The sequence below is a fragment of the Empidonax traillii genome, unplaced genomic scaffold (genome assembly GCF_003031625.1).
Source record: "Empidonax traillii isolate 1590-97213 ecotype Southwest subspecies unplaced genomic scaffold, ASM303162v1 scaffold163:size1593379, whole genome shotgun sequence".
NCBI classification, from domain to species: Eukaryota; Metazoa; Chordata; class Aves; order Passeriformes; family Tyrannidae; genus Empidonax; species Empidonax traillii.
Window position 1 is genome coordinate 222,705 of NW_020955356.1, and position 18,227 is coordinate 240,931.

The 18,227-nt window shown below is 49.1% G+C and overlaps 2 protein-coding genes across 2 annotated transcripts in view; one reads left to right on the forward strand and one right to left on the reverse strand.

Moving 5' to 3' along the window:
* USP5 (ubiquitin specific peptidase 5) overlaps positions 1-14,073 on the reverse strand; it is a 14,145-nt gene extending 72 nt beyond the window's left edge. Inside the window, exons 1-20 of the mRNA XM_027885294.1 lie at positions 13,880-14,073; positions 12,322-12,447; positions 11,960-12,026; positions 8,994-9,127; positions 8,566-8,711; positions 8,080-8,264; positions 7,629-7,723; positions 6,913-7,106; positions 6,689-6,760; positions 5,378-5,459; positions 5,030-5,155; positions 4,440-4,593; positions 3,876-4,050; positions 2,519-2,607; positions 2,132-2,323; positions 1,436-1,579; positions 1,133-1,278; positions 893-1,046; positions 199-283; positions 7-31 (exon numbers count right to left, since the gene is read on the reverse strand). Of these exons, the coding sequence (XP_027741095.1) occupies positions 7-31; positions 199-283; positions 893-1,046; positions 1,133-1,278; positions 1,436-1,579; positions 2,132-2,323; positions 2,519-2,607; positions 3,876-4,050; positions 4,440-4,593; positions 5,030-5,155; positions 5,378-5,459; positions 6,689-6,760; positions 6,913-7,106; positions 7,629-7,723; positions 8,080-8,264; positions 8,566-8,711; positions 8,994-9,127; positions 11,960-12,026; positions 12,322-12,447; positions 13,880-13,987 (2,499 nt within the window). The 5' untranslated portion in view covers positions 13,988-14,073. The remainder of the gene's footprint in view (positions 1-6; positions 32-198; positions 284-892; positions 1,047-1,132; positions 1,279-1,435; positions 1,580-2,131; positions 2,324-2,518; positions 2,608-3,875; positions 4,051-4,439; positions 4,594-5,029; positions 5,156-5,377; positions 5,460-6,688; positions 6,761-6,912; positions 7,107-7,628; positions 7,724-8,079; positions 8,265-8,565; positions 8,712-8,993; positions 9,128-11,959; positions 12,027-12,321; positions 12,448-13,879) is intronic.
* Positions 14,074-14,308: 235 nt separating this feature from the next.
* On the forward strand, positions 14,309-16,890 carry CDCA3 (cell division cycle associated 3). Its single transcript, XM_027885208.1, has 5 exons — positions 14,309-14,507; positions 14,590-14,719; positions 14,801-15,010; positions 15,979-16,100; positions 16,491-16,890. Exons 1-5 carry the CDS (start codon positions 14,322-14,324, stop codon positions 16,629-16,631), a joined length of 789 nt encoding a protein of 262 aa, XP_027741009.1. The 5' UTR covers positions 14,309-14,321; the 3' UTR covers positions 16,632-16,890.
* The last annotated feature ends 1,337 nt before the right edge of the window (positions 16,891-18,227 follow it).

The following is an 18,227-nucleotide window of genomic DNA, read 5'->3' on the forward strand; positions in this document are numbered from 1 at the left end:
ACAGACTTTCTGGTCGTTGTAGATCACCCACCTGCAACAGGCACAAGAGCTCAGGGATGCCATTCCATGGTTAAGACACAACTCCATTGAGTCCCCTCTCCTGCTCTCATCCCCGCTCCCCACAAGACCTCTGAAGAAACAGGGGGGGATTTAAAGCAACACCTTAAAGTCCCCTTATGCTGTGAAAATCCCTCTCACCTGCCATCTTTCTTGATGTGACAAACATAGTGTCCACACATAGTCGAAGTGCCCATGTGGCTGATGAAGGCAAACAGCTGGTATTCTGGAGAGGAGGAAGGAAGAGAGGATTGTCAGGGAAAGAGGAAAGGCAAAAGGCATCTTACTCTGTGCAAAGCCCTCTCTAGAGAAGGTCCCTGATGGTAACTCTGCTGGGTAATAATTTAGAACTCAATCCCCAGTCTTAAGGCCAAACATGTTAGGAAATGATGGTAACTTTCATTTAGCCTTCTCACTTCCAACTTTTTATTTAGCCAATGGGTGTTGGATGGGTAAGGCAGGGATTCCCCTCCATATGGCATCCCGCAGCCCAGCAGCACTGGCACCAATTCTGCACACAGACTGGAACCAGTTTTGCCTGAAGGGCAAAAAAGCCTTCTGGGATAATTGCAAAAATGCAGCATAGCCCTTCCTGTCTTTCATTTCCTAGCACTTCCTCTGCCTTTCTCTTACTGGCTTCCAGGTAATTCCTACCCAGCCTGAAGGGTCTGGACTACATCGCCATTCCTCCTCTTTTCCTCTCGGCTTCCATTTCAACAATCAGACCAGCTTTGTGACACTGTTGCTAAAACCCGTAGCACTGCATGGATCAGGGATAATAAAGTCACATGGAGTTTCCACCTCAAAATCCACATTCCTACAGCGTGGAACTCACTTCCAGGCCCATCGCGCACTTTGGGACCCACAGGGACGGATTCAGAGATGGAATCAGCTGCGGAGCGCCCTTCTGAGATATCCATAGCAGCTTCTGCATCAAGGTCATCAATGTGGCTAAAGATCCAATCCACAGCACGCTCCAGACTGTTGTTCTGGAAGAAAGAAGAGAAGACAGTAAACTTGGGAATCCCTGTTCCTGAGAATATCCTTGCATTCTGATGTCACCCACGCCTCTCACCGTGGCCCTGAGCGCTTTCATAGCCTGGTCCCGGGAGAAGCCCATGGAGACAATGGTGGCCACACTGTCTTCTGAAGGGGGGTCTGGGCAGGCAATAGTTGACCCCGGTCCACTGGATCCAGGGAGAACTAATGGGTTAGCAAAGTCTGCAGCAGGAAACAGAACACAGCTCGGAAAAGTTAGACCTCTCCAGGATGGATACATTCCAAGTCCAAACTACTTCAGTTTTCCATTGTGGCAGTGGGACAGGAAGTACCATGGCCCAGACGCAGTAAGCTTCATTATGGCCATGTGGCCTCATACCTGGATCATCCATATGTGACATGACCCAGTTCATGGCCGCTTCAACCCCACTGTTCCCTGTGTAATACACGGCTTTGCGGCAGGCATCCATGGGAAAGCCCATCTCCACTAGCTGGATAATCACCGACTCATCCAACATGGGTGCTGTGGGAACACACAGATTAGAGCCACCCACTCCCACCCATCCCTGCCTGCTCCATTTTGTGTGGTGTCACACAGCCTCCAAAGCCACCACTTCTGGCTTTATTTCACAACAAGCTCCATCTCTCTGCTCTTCTCATCCTTTACCATCTTTCTTCATCAGAAGTGCAGTCTCATACACAGGCATCCCAAAAGAACAAAACAACTGAACTCATGAACTTGGGAGCCCTGGCTCCTCCCTAGACTCCAAACCCAACCTCCCACTGTGGTTTGTGAAAATAAAATAACTCTACCAGTTAAATCTTGTATAAACCCCAGCTCTGCCTCCTCTAAATGCACTAGACATGCTACTCCTCCATCCTGCACAGAACAGGAATCAACGAACTCCCTTGCATAACACCCTTGCATAACAGGCATGCAAGGGAGGCAGCTGGCAATCACTGACAGAGGGACAGGGAAAGTCTGGGCAAGTGGGAAACTGCTAGCATGGGAGACAAGGCAAGGAGAACAGGGAAATGAGTCAGGCATCAGGAAGAGAGGAGGAGAATCACTAACATGTCGGAGAGGAGAAGTGAGGGGAGCAGAAGGAGTCGTCGTCCTCGTTGCCATAGAACCCCAGGCTACCTTTGGGCTCGTCTGGTGTCACCAGTGGGGGTGCGATGTCTGGCATTTCCTCTTCTCCATCCTGCAGCCCTGTTCCCTGCAGTGCAGAGATATCCAGCTCCTCCGGCATTTCAATCGAAACATCTGCAAGATATAGTCTTGCTCAGCCTCCCCGCAGGGGCAGAAACAAAGGATTCGGTTGGGAGATCTTGAAGGGTAAGTCCCTGGGGATGCCTGCAGCAACTTTTGGGGTAGTTCCTTTCCTCTTTGCAATAATGACCACAATATCCATATGTGACTCCCAGTACTTATATGTTCTGCACTTCTCATCCTTCTTACCAAGCTTTTTGGGCACCCAGTCCAGACCAAAAGTGAACTTCTTGATCTGGATGACCAGATAATCCGGGAAAGAGGCGAACCGTGTTGTTCTGAAAGAGACACATAATATTTTTGAATATTTTGTTAGCAACAGTTGAGGGCACCTATTTGACTTAAGAAATCAGTGAGTAGGGCAGAGACATACCCTAAGACAGGTGGATACACCTATGTGTGCAACTCTCCTGTGCTGAGCTTAAAGCTCCTCAAACAGAACCATTTCTAAAGGAGAAAGCCTGACAAGATGGGACAGAGTGCAACATTTACAAAATCTTGAGGGTTGAGGAAAAATACTACATGCTCTCTTACCCTCCAATCCTGTATTTTACAAGCCTCCTCACATTTTGGTGTTTAATTAAAAGTCTAACCTTTAAAGAATGTAGAGGAAATAATATCTTTTATTAGACCAACAGATACAGCTGCAGGAATTGACAAGCTTTCAAGCACAAGAGCACTTTTTTGGATATGAAGCAGAATAAGTGAATTTTAAATTAGCTGAATTTGATGGAACATTATTTTGGAATCTATGAAACAGGGGAATGTTTGTGAAGGAAGAAGTGCCTGTGAGACAAAATACTTATTACCAGGGAATAACTGCAACATGCTGTAGAACTAACTTAATCAATGGTAAAGTGTTTGAACACAACTCACTAAAAAGCAAAACAAAATCTTACTTTTCAATGTGATCTGTTTGTTTGTAGTAGCTATTTCTTAATAACAGGGTATTTGTTAGAAAAATACTTCCAGCTCTAAGGACTTTCATTGCAAAACAACACTCAGTGGCATCACAGGAGAAAACTGCTTATATTTATAATCTTCTCACTCTACCTTTTCACTCTTGCATGTGCTCCAGGCAGTGAGAAAAATTAAAGCTGTTCTTTAAACCTTGCTACTAGCACTTAAGTTAGCATTCCTAAAAGGAACTCTTGCATCTGTTACACTCAGTGTTTTGTTCTAATCTTAATAACTAAAAATTAAAGAAATTTTAGAGACCATGCATGACCACTGTCGCCATTCTGTCAGTACTGATTCTAAAGCTAAATTTTACATTTACAAAAAGCTACTATTTTTCTGGAGTGTTACTGTATTTTCACGGCCTCTCAGCAACTGAAATCTGACTTCACTAGCACTGCTGTTCTGCCCACTGAGGGCAACCACTCCAGCACTGAAAGACTGATTCCCAATCTGCTTCAACCTTCTATGGGTCCAGGGTGTGGCTGACTACAAAGCTTTGGTAATGCTTCTTCCCCAAGCCACTACAAGAAATCCCCAAACATGCAGCTACGGCCAGTTTGTCACAGCCTAGCTGACACACACTCACTTGAGAGCCACAGACTTGGCCTGCAAGGCTGTGCTCCAGAAATCATCCACCTGCTCTGGAGCTCCATAGGCCTCTAGGCAGGAGCTGAAAGGCACCTTGGCTCGCACCAGCTCAGGCAGTGGCTGCTTCTCCTCCTCTGCCTGCCTCTTCTTCTCCTCATATTCCAGTAGTTCATCTAGAGAATAAAGCAGAGGAGTCAAGAACCACCTCTAGGTACCTACAAAGCGACTGGTGTAAGCTATACCCTGGGGCAGAACAGGCCTATAGACACACGCCGTCAAGAACAGAGAGCACAACTTCCAGAGCACTGTTCTGCTATTGCAGCCAGTCCTGTTTTGCTGCTGAATCACAGCCCAGGTTGTGGTGTCCGAGAGAAAGGCTCCACAGGGACATCACCAAGTCACACCACCTCTGAAGAAATCAGCCCGATCCCACAAAAGCAGGAGAAGGATCTGGCCTCAGAAGTGGCAGAGAAGTCCCCTTCTCATTTAAGGAGTTCTGTAGGAATAGTACAATATACAAACATAGGGTTTGCCAGTGTTCAGGTCTTGGCACGTTACTGACCTTTGTTGAGTGCAGCATCCATTGGCACAGGCAGCTGCATAATATAGTCCACACGCTGGGTATATTTCACCTTTTCTGTGGCCAGGCACTTCAGCTTCTCCTCCACCAGAAAACGGAAGACCTCGTTAGGGTTCTCCGAGCTGCGGCAGTTCCTCTGAAGAAGGAGAGATTAGAAGGACAGATGTAACATCAGAATGGCAGAAATAACTATCTGTAGTAGCCGTGATGCCACATAGGATGTGGAAGAGTATTCACTTCTGTACCCAGTCCTCTTGAAAAGACAGCAAAGAGGAAACTAGAACCAACTTAGCCACCCCAGGAACCCATGGCACTCCTGCCACTAAAGAAGAAAATTTGCATCTCCAGGTGTGCCACTCCCAGAAGAGATTCCTCCAAGGAATCAGCCCTGAAAACATGGCCAAACATCTCTCCCTTCTCTGCCTCAGCAGGTGCTGGCTGGCCAATTTCCCTGTGTTTTCTCCTTCTCTGTGCCTTCATTGTCAGCTTCTCACCTCCACTCCTTACCCCTTGCTGTGGGGAGAAAAACAAGCTGGCTTTTCCACAATTTGACAGATAGACTCAACCATTACCTCAACCATGTTGATGAAGTGCAGAAAGAATTCCTGGGCGTCCTGCTGTCGGTTAGTGGAAAATTCTGGGTGCCCCTTTCCGATGAGGGACTTAAACATGCGTGGAGCAATGCCATTTTGCATACCCTGCAAACAACAAGTGGAAGAGGAAGGTGGTCATAATTTGCCAAGCATGTGTCCTGGCAAGTAGCAACAGCTACTCTTAGCCATGCTTTTTCTTCAGGTGACACGGTGTTGGAATGAGCCTCAGGAAATGTTTGCGGAAAGGGTTCTTCCTCCTTTCCCACACAGCACACACAGTACCTCATGCAACACACACATCAAGAGGTTGCCATATCTAAGTCTTACCTTCTGATCAGGCTGCTGTTCCCCATCTGAAGAGGCTGGCCTTGAATACTCCCCAGAAAGCAGTCCATGGCCCAATTTGGCTCTGGAATGATGAAGCCACTGTTAGCATCAAAACAGTTTCTTCAGTCCCACATATTCCGGGAGCCACATTAACCCATCCAGCTTTAACGCTGTCAGTCTCACAGGTAACAGCCTTCTCTGCTGCACCAGACAAGATTATCTTATTGTGGTCTGTCCTCTGGCGCCCTGACTTCAAAGGACTTTTGGACACCAACCTCAACCACTGCTTGCACAGAGTAGCACACAAAGGAAAAGCAGGTGCTGAGCCACATGGCAGCTGTGTAACAGCCAAACTGAGCTGCAGCCCGACGTGGGTAACGTAGCAGTGTGTCTGACTGTGCAGGAGACAACAGGGCACAGGGAAACTGCCCGAGTCAGAAATAGCATTGCTGTAAGCAGACCGATCACTTTTTCCCAGAGAAAAAATCAGGGATGACTGCATGAGGCTCTTAATGGACAACAGAAGTGTTCAGGAACTTCCTCTTATGCTGACTCTCCTACTGTTTCACTTCACTCAAGTCATTTCCCATCAGTACTGCCATTTGTCTGGAAACAAATCTTACCAATTCTTCCCTCTGCTTTCTGGCTGTCTCACCTTAATCCCCTCTCATTGAACAACTTACTCCAGGATGTCCAAATTTAGAAACCACCCCTACCACTGAACTCCCTTCCACAAATGCCACCTTCCCTTTCTTCATCCCAAACCTCCACATGCTGCTTTGCCATTTTAGAGCAGCTGTAGCACAAATTTCAGGTATTTAAAATGTAAAACCCTCCCAAATCTTGTGTTCCTCTTTCTGCATATTCTCCTGCTATTGCCTCACACAACACCTCTCGAGGGAAGCCTCTTAAAGCATATCTTAATTACCCACTGAGAATAAAGTTGCCTAAATCTACATATTCCTTTGCTCTTTACTATCTCCCTCCATTGCAGACAGCAAGCACTTTTGCTGTTATGCAGACAGAAGCTGCCTACCACAAATCCCCCTGGGGTAACAGACAATACTGCCTTCCTACATAACTCATTTAAGAGCCTCCCATGAACACTGAAGTGCTCTCTGTCCTTTCCACCTAGGGTACTCAGCCGAATTTCTTGGCTTACATCCTTATTGATTACTGGGGATCAGTGTCTTCAGTGGTGGACATGCAAACACAGAGGTAAGGCTTGAGGGAGAAACCTGAGCAAACCAGCACAGAGGGGATGCACCCAGGCAGCCTCGGCCTTCCTTCTCTCACCAAAACTCTACGTACACTTGTGTGCTGAAGTCCTGTGTGGGGTCCGAAGGTGCGCTTTGGAATATCTTCTCCAGCTTGTCCACATACCTGCAGAGCAAAATGAGACAATCTAAGGGATATATAGGTTCATCTAGTAAAGAAGCAGATCTGAGTGTGATTACTGTAACAGAAGCTCCCAACTCTAGGAGCCCTTTCTACTGATCCCAGACTAATGGAAAAGGGTGATTAAACTCACTTACTTTCTCTGGAAGTCTGGGATACTGAACAGCACCTGCATCACAGAATTGAGGTAGCAACTGTTGCCCAGGTTACGGATACCAGTGTACCCAGGCCCATAGAGAGGCTTGAGCTGCACGCCAGACTCCTGGATGAGCTCCCACTCCCCAATGCGCTGATTCATGTCTATTTCCAGTTCTGTCATTGTTTTGTCTGTCTGCAGAGGGAAAAAACAGGAAAAATCCTCAAGACAGACTCAAGGGCACATTAGAGGTGTGAAAAGTGCAATGTTGTAGAGATACACAGAGTCAAATCCATTCTGGTTTATTCTAATGAAAGAAGAGGAAGAAAAAAGCATTGTTTCTGTATACCTGAATGCCTGTGACAAAAGGAAGAAGGATAAGAAATATGGGAGAAATCTGAACCATTCCTCGTAAAGAGGCATAGAAATCACACACTAACACTGAATCTAGGGAACAAAGCTCAGCACCCGGGAGCCTTCCTGCCCAAAGTACTGGCACATAACCCCAAGGAAATAAACCTGAAGGACATGAAAGAAAGGCAAAAAAGGCAGTGAAAGAAGTGAGGCAGATGAGACAACTCTCTGTGTGACAAAAAATTCAGGGTTTCTTGACCAGGAATGGTTCTGCATAGCCACAGAAAGCTGGAATCCAACTAAAATACCTTGAGCTGCTACTCTCTCCCTCTCAGCCTATGGAGGATCACCCTTCCCCCTCACCTTCTGCATCTTGAGCATGTCAATCCCAAAGTGTGCCAGGTGTTCTGCCAGGTTGGGATCCAACACCATGTCATCCTCATCATAGGAGTAGACATCTATGCAGGAACACAGAGGAGAAACTGAGACTTACAATGCCCTGTGATCTCAAATTCACAGCTGGATGAAGAGAACAGAGTGCTCAGAACTGCGAGTTTTGACAAACTGGGCAATGGAGGTTTCTTTTCCTCCTCAGCAGAATAGCATGACAGAACACTGAGATTCTTCCAAAGGACGTGACAAGACAAACAACTTTGTCACTGATCAAAGTACAGAGGTACACATACGCCTGAAGTGAGGAAACTGGGTTACTGTGCCATATATTCTCTGCTTAAGATTTGGACACAAATCTTGTCAGAGACCCAAGTCAGCTCAAGTGTGCCTGGGATCTCCCCACAGAGGATCCCCTTCTCACCAGCCCCATCAGGAGTAATTGTTCCCAGTTTCACAGCCAGTGGGTAGCCAGTTTCCCTGTAATGCTCAACCGCGTGATTGTTGCCACCACTGCCATCAAAGTAGCGCCGGCCACAGAGGATGGCTCCGTCCGTCATGTTCAGCCACAGGTTCTCCTTCATGTCACACTTGCTGCACTTCCAGCCACTATGGACAAGGAACAGAGAAAGAGAGATCAAAGTGAAAACCTTTGGATCCTGCCTCCCAAGCCTTCTCCATTACTATACACTGACTGCATTACCCGTAGTATAAGCAATCTCATTTCTCTTTCACTTCAGAACACTGAGCATGCTGAAATGCCTTAGTTTGCCATCTCCCCCGAATTTACTACAACAAGGCACGCTCAGAGGCTCTCAAAAGCAGTGTCATCTGCTGCTGCAGTACAGGACAGGAGAAGAAAGTGACGGGGACAGGTCTGGGACACATCTAGTTTCAGTACTAAGCTCACCATGGTGGGATGCGGACATCGTTCTGAAGTTGGTGCAGGGAAAAAGCATGTTTGGAAACACGTCGAACCTCTCCATCCCAAGCTTGTACCTCCTGCTTCCGTGAGGCTGAATCTGCTGTCAGGATGGCCTCAATTGCACTGGCAATCTGGAATTAGGACAGCAGGAAAAAACATGAAGGGCGCAAGGAAAGAAACTTCCAGTGGCACAACACTGCACATTTAGGCAAGTGAGTTGTTATGGAGCCTCAGTCACACACAAGCCAGGACTTCATAATGTAAAGAACTGTGTAAATGCAGAACAGTCCTGTTTACTGACAGCTGAGACTTCATAGAAGCTCTGCAGGATCCATTTCACTGGGCAGTGTTTCCTTCTCTGTAAAGGTACATTCCCTCACCAATAGAAAACACAGCCCTCCACCCAAACATACCCTGTCTCTGACCATATCTGGTAGGCCCTCCAGCCCATCACGAGGAATATCCAAATGGTCTGGAAAAATTACTATTTTTACATCTTCGTCATATTCAAACTTTTCTTCTGTGATGTCAAATCCACCTTCTACACCTACAGGAAGAAAAAAACATTCCGGTAACAGGTAAAACCAAAGAGCCTGCAGAGCTTCTTTGCCCAGAACTTACATGAAATAAAGCACCATGACTAAGACAAAGCTCTAAATCAGTGATCCACGATCTTTCTTCCACTTCTGGGTCCCAAAATTTCTGCTGGCAGTGTGGACTTCACAGAAGCAAATATGAGCGCGATGACAACAGGTTTGCCTTTTCCCAGCTCTTTTTACTGATGCTTAAAAAGTCTCTAGACCCTGACTACAACCAGAAAAAAACCCACTTGCTCTAGAACAAAGCCAAGATAAAGCACTGGTGTTCATCCTTAACCAGAATACTCAAGATGGTGAAGGGAGATGTGCATGAAGAGATCATCTTGTAGCCCAGTGCACAGGTCAGCTGTGCCAGCATCTTTAAGGAGCCTGCCTCTGTTTCTTGCCTTTTCCAGAAAGGATAATTCAGAGTCCTGAACTCATGTAAGAAGAACTAGGAGCTCCCCCAGAACACCTAGAATTGCAGAAAAAGTCTTAGGAAAGGTATAGTGCTAGTAGTTTCTCATGCACACTTGGCCTTGCTTTTCAAAGGTTGAAACAGAAATGGGAGATCCCTACATAAAATGTTATTTGCCAGCTGTCAATATTCATGATGGATGCTTGCCTAAAACACCTGCAGCTTCTGCATATTCCCTCATCTACAGCAGGGAACAGTTTCTGAATTATGTAGGTACTCGGGGGAAAAGCTTGGCCTTTCCTGTTCTCCAGGTGTTCACATGCTACATCCCAGAAGGAAACAGGCAAGACAGACAGGGTTTATTAGCAGCCTAAACCTCCTGATTTTTTAAACTGAATTTCCTTTATTTCTTGAAAAAATGGATGCTGTGACTGCAATAATCTCTGCAACAGATCTATGAACATCTGTGACTGCAACAAATCTCTGCAGGGAATACAAGCTTTTGCTGTTCAGTGTCTCTGCCTCAAGAATCCTGTGTGTGACACACTTCTGATAACCACTACTGCATTTCCTTAAAACATTATTGACAAAAACACCCGGTCCCACGAGATCTTCTGCAACTCCCTCCTTAGATACCTACAATTTTTACACTATGCACAAACTGCTACGTATGAATACGGTGATTTTAGAAATACCTGAAAACAGTCCCCAGCATCATGCAACAACATACCCAGACAATCCTCTTCTGTGCCTCCTCGGCACAGCCCAGAGAGATTTCCTGTCACCACTTCACAGAGTAAAGCAATACACAATCCCCCAGGGCATTACACCATTCTCGAACTCTAAACAAACTAAACCAGACTGGTGAGGTCCCCTCAGTGGTTATGTGAACCTTCTGAGGCTCCAGATGAGGAAGAGTGTCTTCAGCCAGCAGGCCAACTCCTAGCCCTTTACCCCCAACTCAGAGCCAACACCTTGCCATGAGGCACACTGTTCCCTTTCCATGGTACCTACACACCACAGACTACCAAAGTCATTCAACCAACACGCAGGCACAGGAGGCAAGCACTGTGGGTTTTTTTTTCCCCCATAGAGAGGGAAGAATGAGGTACAGAGAGATCAAGGGCTACATTTTGCAGCTAATGACATTTTGCTCCTAAATCTTTCTAGTATTTAAAAAAAATCTCCTGTGTCAGGATTAGCTAAACCACCACAGTTCAGCTAAAATAAAGATTAAAAAAATCTCTCCTGAACTTAAGACCACTGTCTCATAGGGCTAATACTTTCTTTTATTCTCTCCCGATCCATTCACACCACTAAGCTGTTATCACAGGTAGACATTTGCCAACCCACTGACAACACTAGTCTCAAGATTTTGTAGAATTCAGGAAGCAGAAGTAACTCATAATGCAGACTGGGCCTCATCTCTCCAAAAGCAGCACAGTCATATCAATAAAAGCAGTGGATACCTGAAGAAACATAGATTCTAGTCTCAATTTTGCTAGAAGTGATCTTTGGGACTCCATTCAGCTCACCATCCTAACAGAGAGCAGCTGACAGTCTTAATAGCAGTGTTTGTGCTCTGGCAGCAGTGGAAAAAGTGAGCCAAAAGCAAGATGTTCACAGTCCAGGTTCTGGATTTCCCTCTAGTGGCCAGCTTCCAGAAAGCCAAGAACCTGTTACTGCTACAAATGTTCCTGTCCTCTGCTTTACGTATTTCCAGAATGGCTCAGAAATTACGAGCCGAGACCGCTCCAAATAAGCAGAATCTCCACTGATTGCCATGACAGCCTTTTTAGTTGCTGCAAGAGTATAATGGAACACCATCTCTGTTCTTCAGAAAAAAAGGGCCTGTTTTTAATATTTTAATGTTCACACATATTTCCCCCAGCATCAGTCTTGTATTTCAAAGACCTACTGAGCCAAAAACGTTAATATGGCATTTACCATTTATTGCTTTCCCATCTATACGAATAGCACTAGCTCAGTATCTGAGAAGGTTACAAAATAGTTTATCTGTCAGAAGCTTCCAACTTACTTTTCTCAGACTTACATATTTTCTCAGACTTCCTTCAGCCCCACACTGGGCACACTGTGTTTAAGCAACAATCCCAATTCCCACAATCTAAACACACCAAGCTGAGCCAGGTATGCAGAGAGGATAAAAAACGTATTTATCCACGGAAAACACGTCGCAACTTTGGACACAGAACACAGACTGTTCTGCAGAAACTGCTCACGTGAGACACATTAGAAAACGTGAAGTCTTACTTTGGCCAAGCATATTAGCCCAGAAGAGTAAAGGCAAAAGAGACAAGCCAGGCAGCTCCAGAGAACCAGCTCAAAACAATAAAGACCATATGATGCACAAGTACTTCCTTACCAATAGCCAAACGAGTTGGTTTCTTCCTTGGGGGGTCCCCAGCGCTGGAATTGGTGTCTTCTTCCTTCTATGGCATTGACAAGAAATACAGAAGTAGAATTAGGGGGATGGGCAAGCTGTGGCAGGCCTTAAGGATTGAAATTAAGCTACTCTTAAGAACAGAAGAAAACTGGGCCGAAATAGCATGGGCAATGGATACAACAATGCAACATTAGCAGAGCTGAAGGACTGGTGTCCCTCAATTCACTAGGAAAAATATCAGTTGTGTCTGAGGAGAATAAACTGTATCTGGTCGAATACAGAGACACAGCACAGCTCTCAATTTCAGAACAAGTTTGAGCATATGTATTTTTATTTTTTACCGGTTTACGTGTTCTTTTGAGGTGCAGGTAGACCCGCTGGCCTGTTTTCTGATAGTGCTTTTCCACATACTGCTTCCCAAAGCCCAGGAACGTGTTCATGCAGATATACAAACCGCCATCTGACTCCTGGAAGGAAGGAGGAATAAAACTGAAGGGACATGGGAAAGAATGCTATTCCAGCTGCTAGGATAGGCATGGAAGACTAGTCATTATTCAGCAAATCTTGGCAACAGCTCATTCCTACATACCAGTCACTTAGCAGCGAGTCAGAAATAGGATGACAAGCCCCTGCCTAGCTGTCCCACAACAGGCACTCCTGTCATGATGACATATTAAAAAAACTATTTGCCTGTTCACTTATGGCAGGATGCTACTGAACCAGGAAAGCCTGAGCTTCTCCAGGATTTTATCTTGCAAAAGGCCCTTAGCACTCACAGTTCACAAGTTCAGAGCACAGTACAATCATTACTAGCAAAATTGTGGCACCCTGTCCAAGAGCATGATTCCCAGTGCCACAGGGAACGCTGCCAAGCTACAGTGTGAGTAAGGTTAACAGACCACTGTTGACTTTTGCTATTGGGTTCAAAAGCTTGTGGGCAGCTCTGAAACACATACGGAACGAGCCCCACTATTCCACCAGCAGCTGGAAAACACCATACGCGTTCAGCAGAGATACCCTTTTTAAATTGAAGGGGTGAGAGACACAAATGCAGAGGCTGGAAAGAGTGAAACCACTAAGGTCTCAGCAGCAGCTGAGACAGAGTGCTCAGAGTAGTGAGGCATCACTGCAGGGCTCGGGGAGGAGAAGAGGGCCAGGATGCCATGTGCCGCTTCCTCGAAGGACCCGTATCTTCCAGTTACAGCCCACTTTTGGCAGGCTGGGGCTCAGTCCGAACGAGCACCCGCGAAGAAGCCCAACGAGGGACCTCGCTCTCCCGCTGCCTGCGCCTCCCCGGGTCCTCCGAGGCCTGGCGTGGGTAGCGCAAGAGGCGCAGGGATGCCGGCGGGGTGGAAACGGCTGGAGAAGGGACCACTGCCATCTTAATGACACAGCATGGCCTCGGCCCCCGCCTGCCGGGCCACACCGCGCGGTGAGACCGGGAAGGGCTCAGACCCGGGCAGGGTGGGACCCCCGGCCCGCCCCCCGCCGCCAATGGCGGGCCAGGGGCGCGCCCCGACCGCCCGCCCATCGCCGGACCGCAAGTCCCAGGAAGACTCTGCGGTGGCGGGTTCGGGCCGGGGGCACCCACTCTCCAGGGCTGGCCGGGTCGGGCCGTGGCTGGTCGGGGAAAGCTCCCTGCCCACGCCCGCCCCGGGCACAGAACTACAGCACCCAGCGCGCCGCGGGCGGGCGGGGCGCGCCGCGCGGCACGCCGGGCGTTGTAGTCCGCGAGAGCCTTGCGCGCCGCCCCGGCGCGGCCGTCGCGGCCGCCGGGGAACCACAAGTCCCGTGAGGTCCCGCGCGGGAGGCGCCCGGGCGGGCGGCAGGGTGTGAGCCGGCCGCAGCGGGAGTAGCCCGAGCGGGCGGGCGGGCGGGCCGGCGGCGGGGCGCGCTTACCGGCGTGTCGAAGGAGAAGGCGCACTCGTCCTTGTGGACGCGGTCGCCAGCCTTGGGCACCCGGATGGACGGCAACACCGACAGCAGCGCCTCGCTCAGCTCCGCCATGACAGCGGCTCACTGCGGCACCGCCCACAGCCCCGCCCAATCGCATCCTGATGCGGTCAGACGGGTTCCGGCCAATCAGCAGTGAGGCTGAGGGCCGGGCTGGTGGCGCCGACCGGCCGGCTCGGCCAATCGTAGCCAACCTGGCGTCGTCACAGGGGCGATGCCGGGCTTCTTAACCAATGTCGATGCAGAGCAGGGCGTGGGGGGCGGGTCAGTAGCAGAAGATTGACAGCAAGGCGAGGAGGGACGTGACGGGCGAAGACGGCGGGGCCGGAGGGCGGAGGGGCGGGGCTATGGGCGGGGCACGCTGGCCCCCGCCCCCGATCGAGGGCCAATGGGCAGCGGCGCCGGCCGGCGCGCGGGAGATTCGAACGGCCCAGCCCGGAGCAGCGCGGCCATCACCGCCATGGGCGCCGCGGGCAGCGCCCCCGCCACCCCCGCCGCGCCCCGCAACAAGCACCTGGCGCACGTCAGCGACCCCCGCTCCCCCACCGCCGGCATCCTGCGCACACCCATCGAGGTACGCGACCTCTCGGCCGCCGCCGCCCCGCCCCGCCCCGGTCTGCCGCGGCCCACCACCCCCACGGCTGTCCTCTCCGCAGGTGGTGAGCTCCCCGGCGGGCAGCCCGCAGCCCAGCCCCGCCGAGCCGCCAGCGGGCGCGGTCCAGGAGCGGGACCCGCGCTCGCCCACGCCCGGCATCTCCCGCACGCCCATGAGAGCCGTGTCGAGTGGTGAGTGAGGCGGGCGCGGGGGTGTGCGGGGTGGGGGCTGCCCGGCCCGGCGGCTCATCCCGCCCCCTCCGCCCCTGGCAGACAGCGTGGACCGCCTGGTGAAGCAGCTCAGCGAGGCCTTTGGGGCCGAGGCAGCGGCCCCGGAGCCGGCGCCGCCGGGAGCAGCCGATGCCGCCGAGGAGCCGGCCCGGCGGAGCGCCCTGCCCGCGGTGGGGGAGCTGGAGGGGCCGCTCTCCCCTGGCACGGGCCCTGCTCGGCCCACCCGCCCTGCCGGGCAAGGCCTGTCCTCCGGTAAGTGCTCGGTGGGGCGGGGATAGGGCTCCGTGTGCGCCGAGAGCTGCCCAGGCCGCGGTGTGGGCAAGTCGGGGCTCTCGGCACCTTCGGGATGGAGTGCCTTCCCCAGGCTTTGCCCCCTGACAGAAGCGCTGTCCTCATTCCCTGGTTCGGCTGTGTCCCACCACCCTGGGCAGCCTGGCCTGGGGGCTCTGGAGCTGGGAGGCGCCTTTGGGAGCTGTTTGGTTGCCGAACCTGATTCTTTGAAGAGTTGAGAAATTACGTTTTCAACCCGTAGTCAAAACCAAGAGGTACATGTAACCTGCTCCCCTCTCAGAGGTGGATTTGTGATTGTGGAGACCTGTTCAGAGAAACCTTTTCAGCTTTTCCTGGGGAAGAGCTAGGGAGTAAGGATTGGAAGCACGTCACAGTGCTATGGCTCAGTCTGTGATATGGACTGTGCTTCAGAAAGCTCTGTGCTGAGCATCTCTCCTAGGAGGAGAGGCTGAGAGCTAGGACTGTTCTGCCTGGGGTAGAAAAGGCTCAGGGGTTATCTTATAATACACATATAAATGTCTGAAGGGGGAGTATTAGGAAGGGAGAGCCAGGCTCCTTTCAGTGGTGGGACTAGAGGTGACAGGGACAAAACGGAACACAGGAAGCTTTTGAGCATCAGGATACAGTTTTTTTCACTGGGAGGGTGAGCACTGGAGCAGGCTGCTCAGAGAGGCTGCAGAATCTCCTGAGATATTCAAAAACCAGCTGGACATGGTCCTGGGCAACTGGCTTTAGGCAGCCCTGCTAGAGCAGGTCCTTTGAGTTCCCTTCCAACATCAACCTTCCTGTAATCCCTTTGCCTAGAAGTCCTCAGGTAAGTCTTTGCTGTACAAGCAAGCAAACTAGATCATAAAGGCCAGGAGGCATTTAAAATCTAGGACCTTCTAGCCTTGTTGTGATGCACTGATGTGTTTCCTTCTGTCAACCAGTGAGCAAGCCTGTAAGACACAAGCCCAACAACAAAATCATGGCAACATCTGGAGGAACTGGCCGCTCTCCCCTCAGCATTCTACGAGATGATAATTCTCCCAGTACTCCTGCCCCTCGCCAGGTAAAGCTTAATGAGTGATATTGTGGGATGGAGAATTGGCTGGAAAAAGCCAAAGCCTTCAGTTTCTGTGTGTTGTAGGGCTCCAGTTTGGAACTGTGGTCTCCTAGGCCTGTAGAGCCTAGTGACTTCTTAAATATTTTTCTGTGGGTCAGCCCTGTCCTTAAGTGCCTACAAGTCTTGTTTAATGTCTGTCTTAAGTGTTAACATATTACCTGTTTCAGTGCATTCTTTCTCTTTAGTCTGTAGAAAGAAGTCCATCACTTTTGTATATTGTTACAAGAGAGCCAAAGCTGAATGGCCTGAAAATAGGTTACATGTTCCACTGAGAATTACCTAACTGTAAATTAATTTGTGTTTTACACTTTGTTTGGGTTTTTTTTATTTCTCTAGGGCAAGAAGCATGTGTTGGGAGAGAACCTTGGGGAAAAGAAGGAAGTGACAGTGGACCTGAGCAGGAGCCATAAATCTGGGAACTGTGCTTGGAATGACTTGAACAAAGAGAACCAACAGTGTCCTTTTGTGGAGAACTAGAGATTTCCCTTTTTAGGATTTTGCTGTAATTTTAATTTTCTGGGGTGGGGGGGGAAATCCTGCAATAGACTGAAATTCTAGAGCAGTGATCACACTTCTTGTCTATCCCTGTGGAGAAAGATCACTCTCTCATTCTCTCCCCCTTCTAGTTTGCCATGTCTTATGTAAAGCACAGACTTTGGCTCTTCTACTGTACATTGCTGTATTGATTTTTCTGTTGAGTTTTTATCCGTAGTAAATAAATTTGTGTGAAGCCTTTGCTGACTGTATGTCCTGATAGGACAGCAGGAGTCCCCTGCTTGCCCAGCACAATATTTTCTTTGGGGACAAGTGTTCGGGAACAAATAGTTCAGCTTCCCATTAGCCTTAAAAACTAACATGCTGAGGGGTCTGGCCTTGAACCCACATGCTATAGCAAGGACCAGGAAGCTGCAGCTCCGTGCAGAAGGCTGTACATCTGGTGTTGCTTCTGAAGTTAAACTGGGCCTACACTGGCTAAAACTAACATATACAAAGGATTACAGACTATTGTAAGGGTCTGGCATGAAGGTGAGATCCAAAATAGCATGGGATAGTGTGTGCTAATGCTGACTTCTGTTGATAAGTCGCTAAACCTTGCTGACCTTCATCTCTCCCTAGCAGAGCCTTGGGACCCCAGGATGTTGTTATGAAAACCAACATGTGGAATAGGGGCTGAATAAAATGTCTGTGTCCTGTAACTGAGCTTAAATCTCCAAGGTTTGCAAGGATGCATTTTCAACTCTCCATCCTAACTCCAGCCTCTTAACTAAAACAGGTGAGGAACACCCTCCTCTGAGGGATTGTGAGCTAGAGCAAGATCTGTGGATGAGGTGTTTGGATGGGGTCAGCAGGCAATATTCATAGGAGAGGAGTTGTGTTTGCGGTAGCTCATTGCAATGCTGGAAAGAACACAGCCTGCAGTGCTTATGTGAGCTTTCTTTATTTGCCTGGGCTATGAAGATCTAAACAAACTTGAAAACAGGGGCCAATGGCTACTGGTTAGACAGTGTCACCACACAATGCAGGAGTGAGGCAAGAGGGGAAGGTACAGCAAGAAGCAGACAATAAATAATAAATACAATATTCCCTGATATTCTGGCAGGTCTGAGGGCTACCTTTCTGCCATTGATGCATAGATAAGATTTGATCTAAGAAAAGAATAAATATATTCTCTGGTATTCTGGAAGGTCTGAAGACCACCTTTTTCTCATTTATGCATAGATAAGACTTGAGCTAAGTCTTCCTCAATGGAAATGTGCCAAATTTACACTATTTTTTTGTTTGAGGTGGTGTGATACAAATCTCAAACCCAGTACCTCTCTGTGTCTGTCTGCAGGGATATAGGACAGCTGCACAGAGAAGCTAGGTAGAGTTAAATCAGGGAGAGATCTTAGTTGGGGGCAGGTGTTGGATGAGGGATCCTCTGAAGGAGGAGGATCGGTGTCAGCGTGGGTAGAGGTGTTTGAAGAAAGATGCAGGTTGTCTGAATTGTACTGTAAAGTCCTGAGATGTAAAGAACAGTGTTTTGCAACTCTTCCAGCCTGTGCAAGGCTGGAAACTGCTGGGGTTTTTTAG

Bases quoted from the DNA above. Each gene is read 5' to 3' on its own strand.
- CDCA3 (XM_027885208.1), top strand. From the start codon at position 14,322: ATGGGCAGCGGCGCCGGCCGGCGCGCGGGAGATTCGAACGGCCCAGCC. The intron at 14,720-14,800 runs GTGAGTGAGGCG...CGCCCCTGGCAG, and splicing joins CATGAGAGCCGTGTCGAGTG to ACAGCGTGGACCGCCTGGTG. The intron at 16,101-16,490 runs GTAAAGCTTAAT...TTATTTCTCTAG, and splicing joins GTACTCCTGCCCCTCGCCAG to GGCAAGAAGCATGTGTTGGG.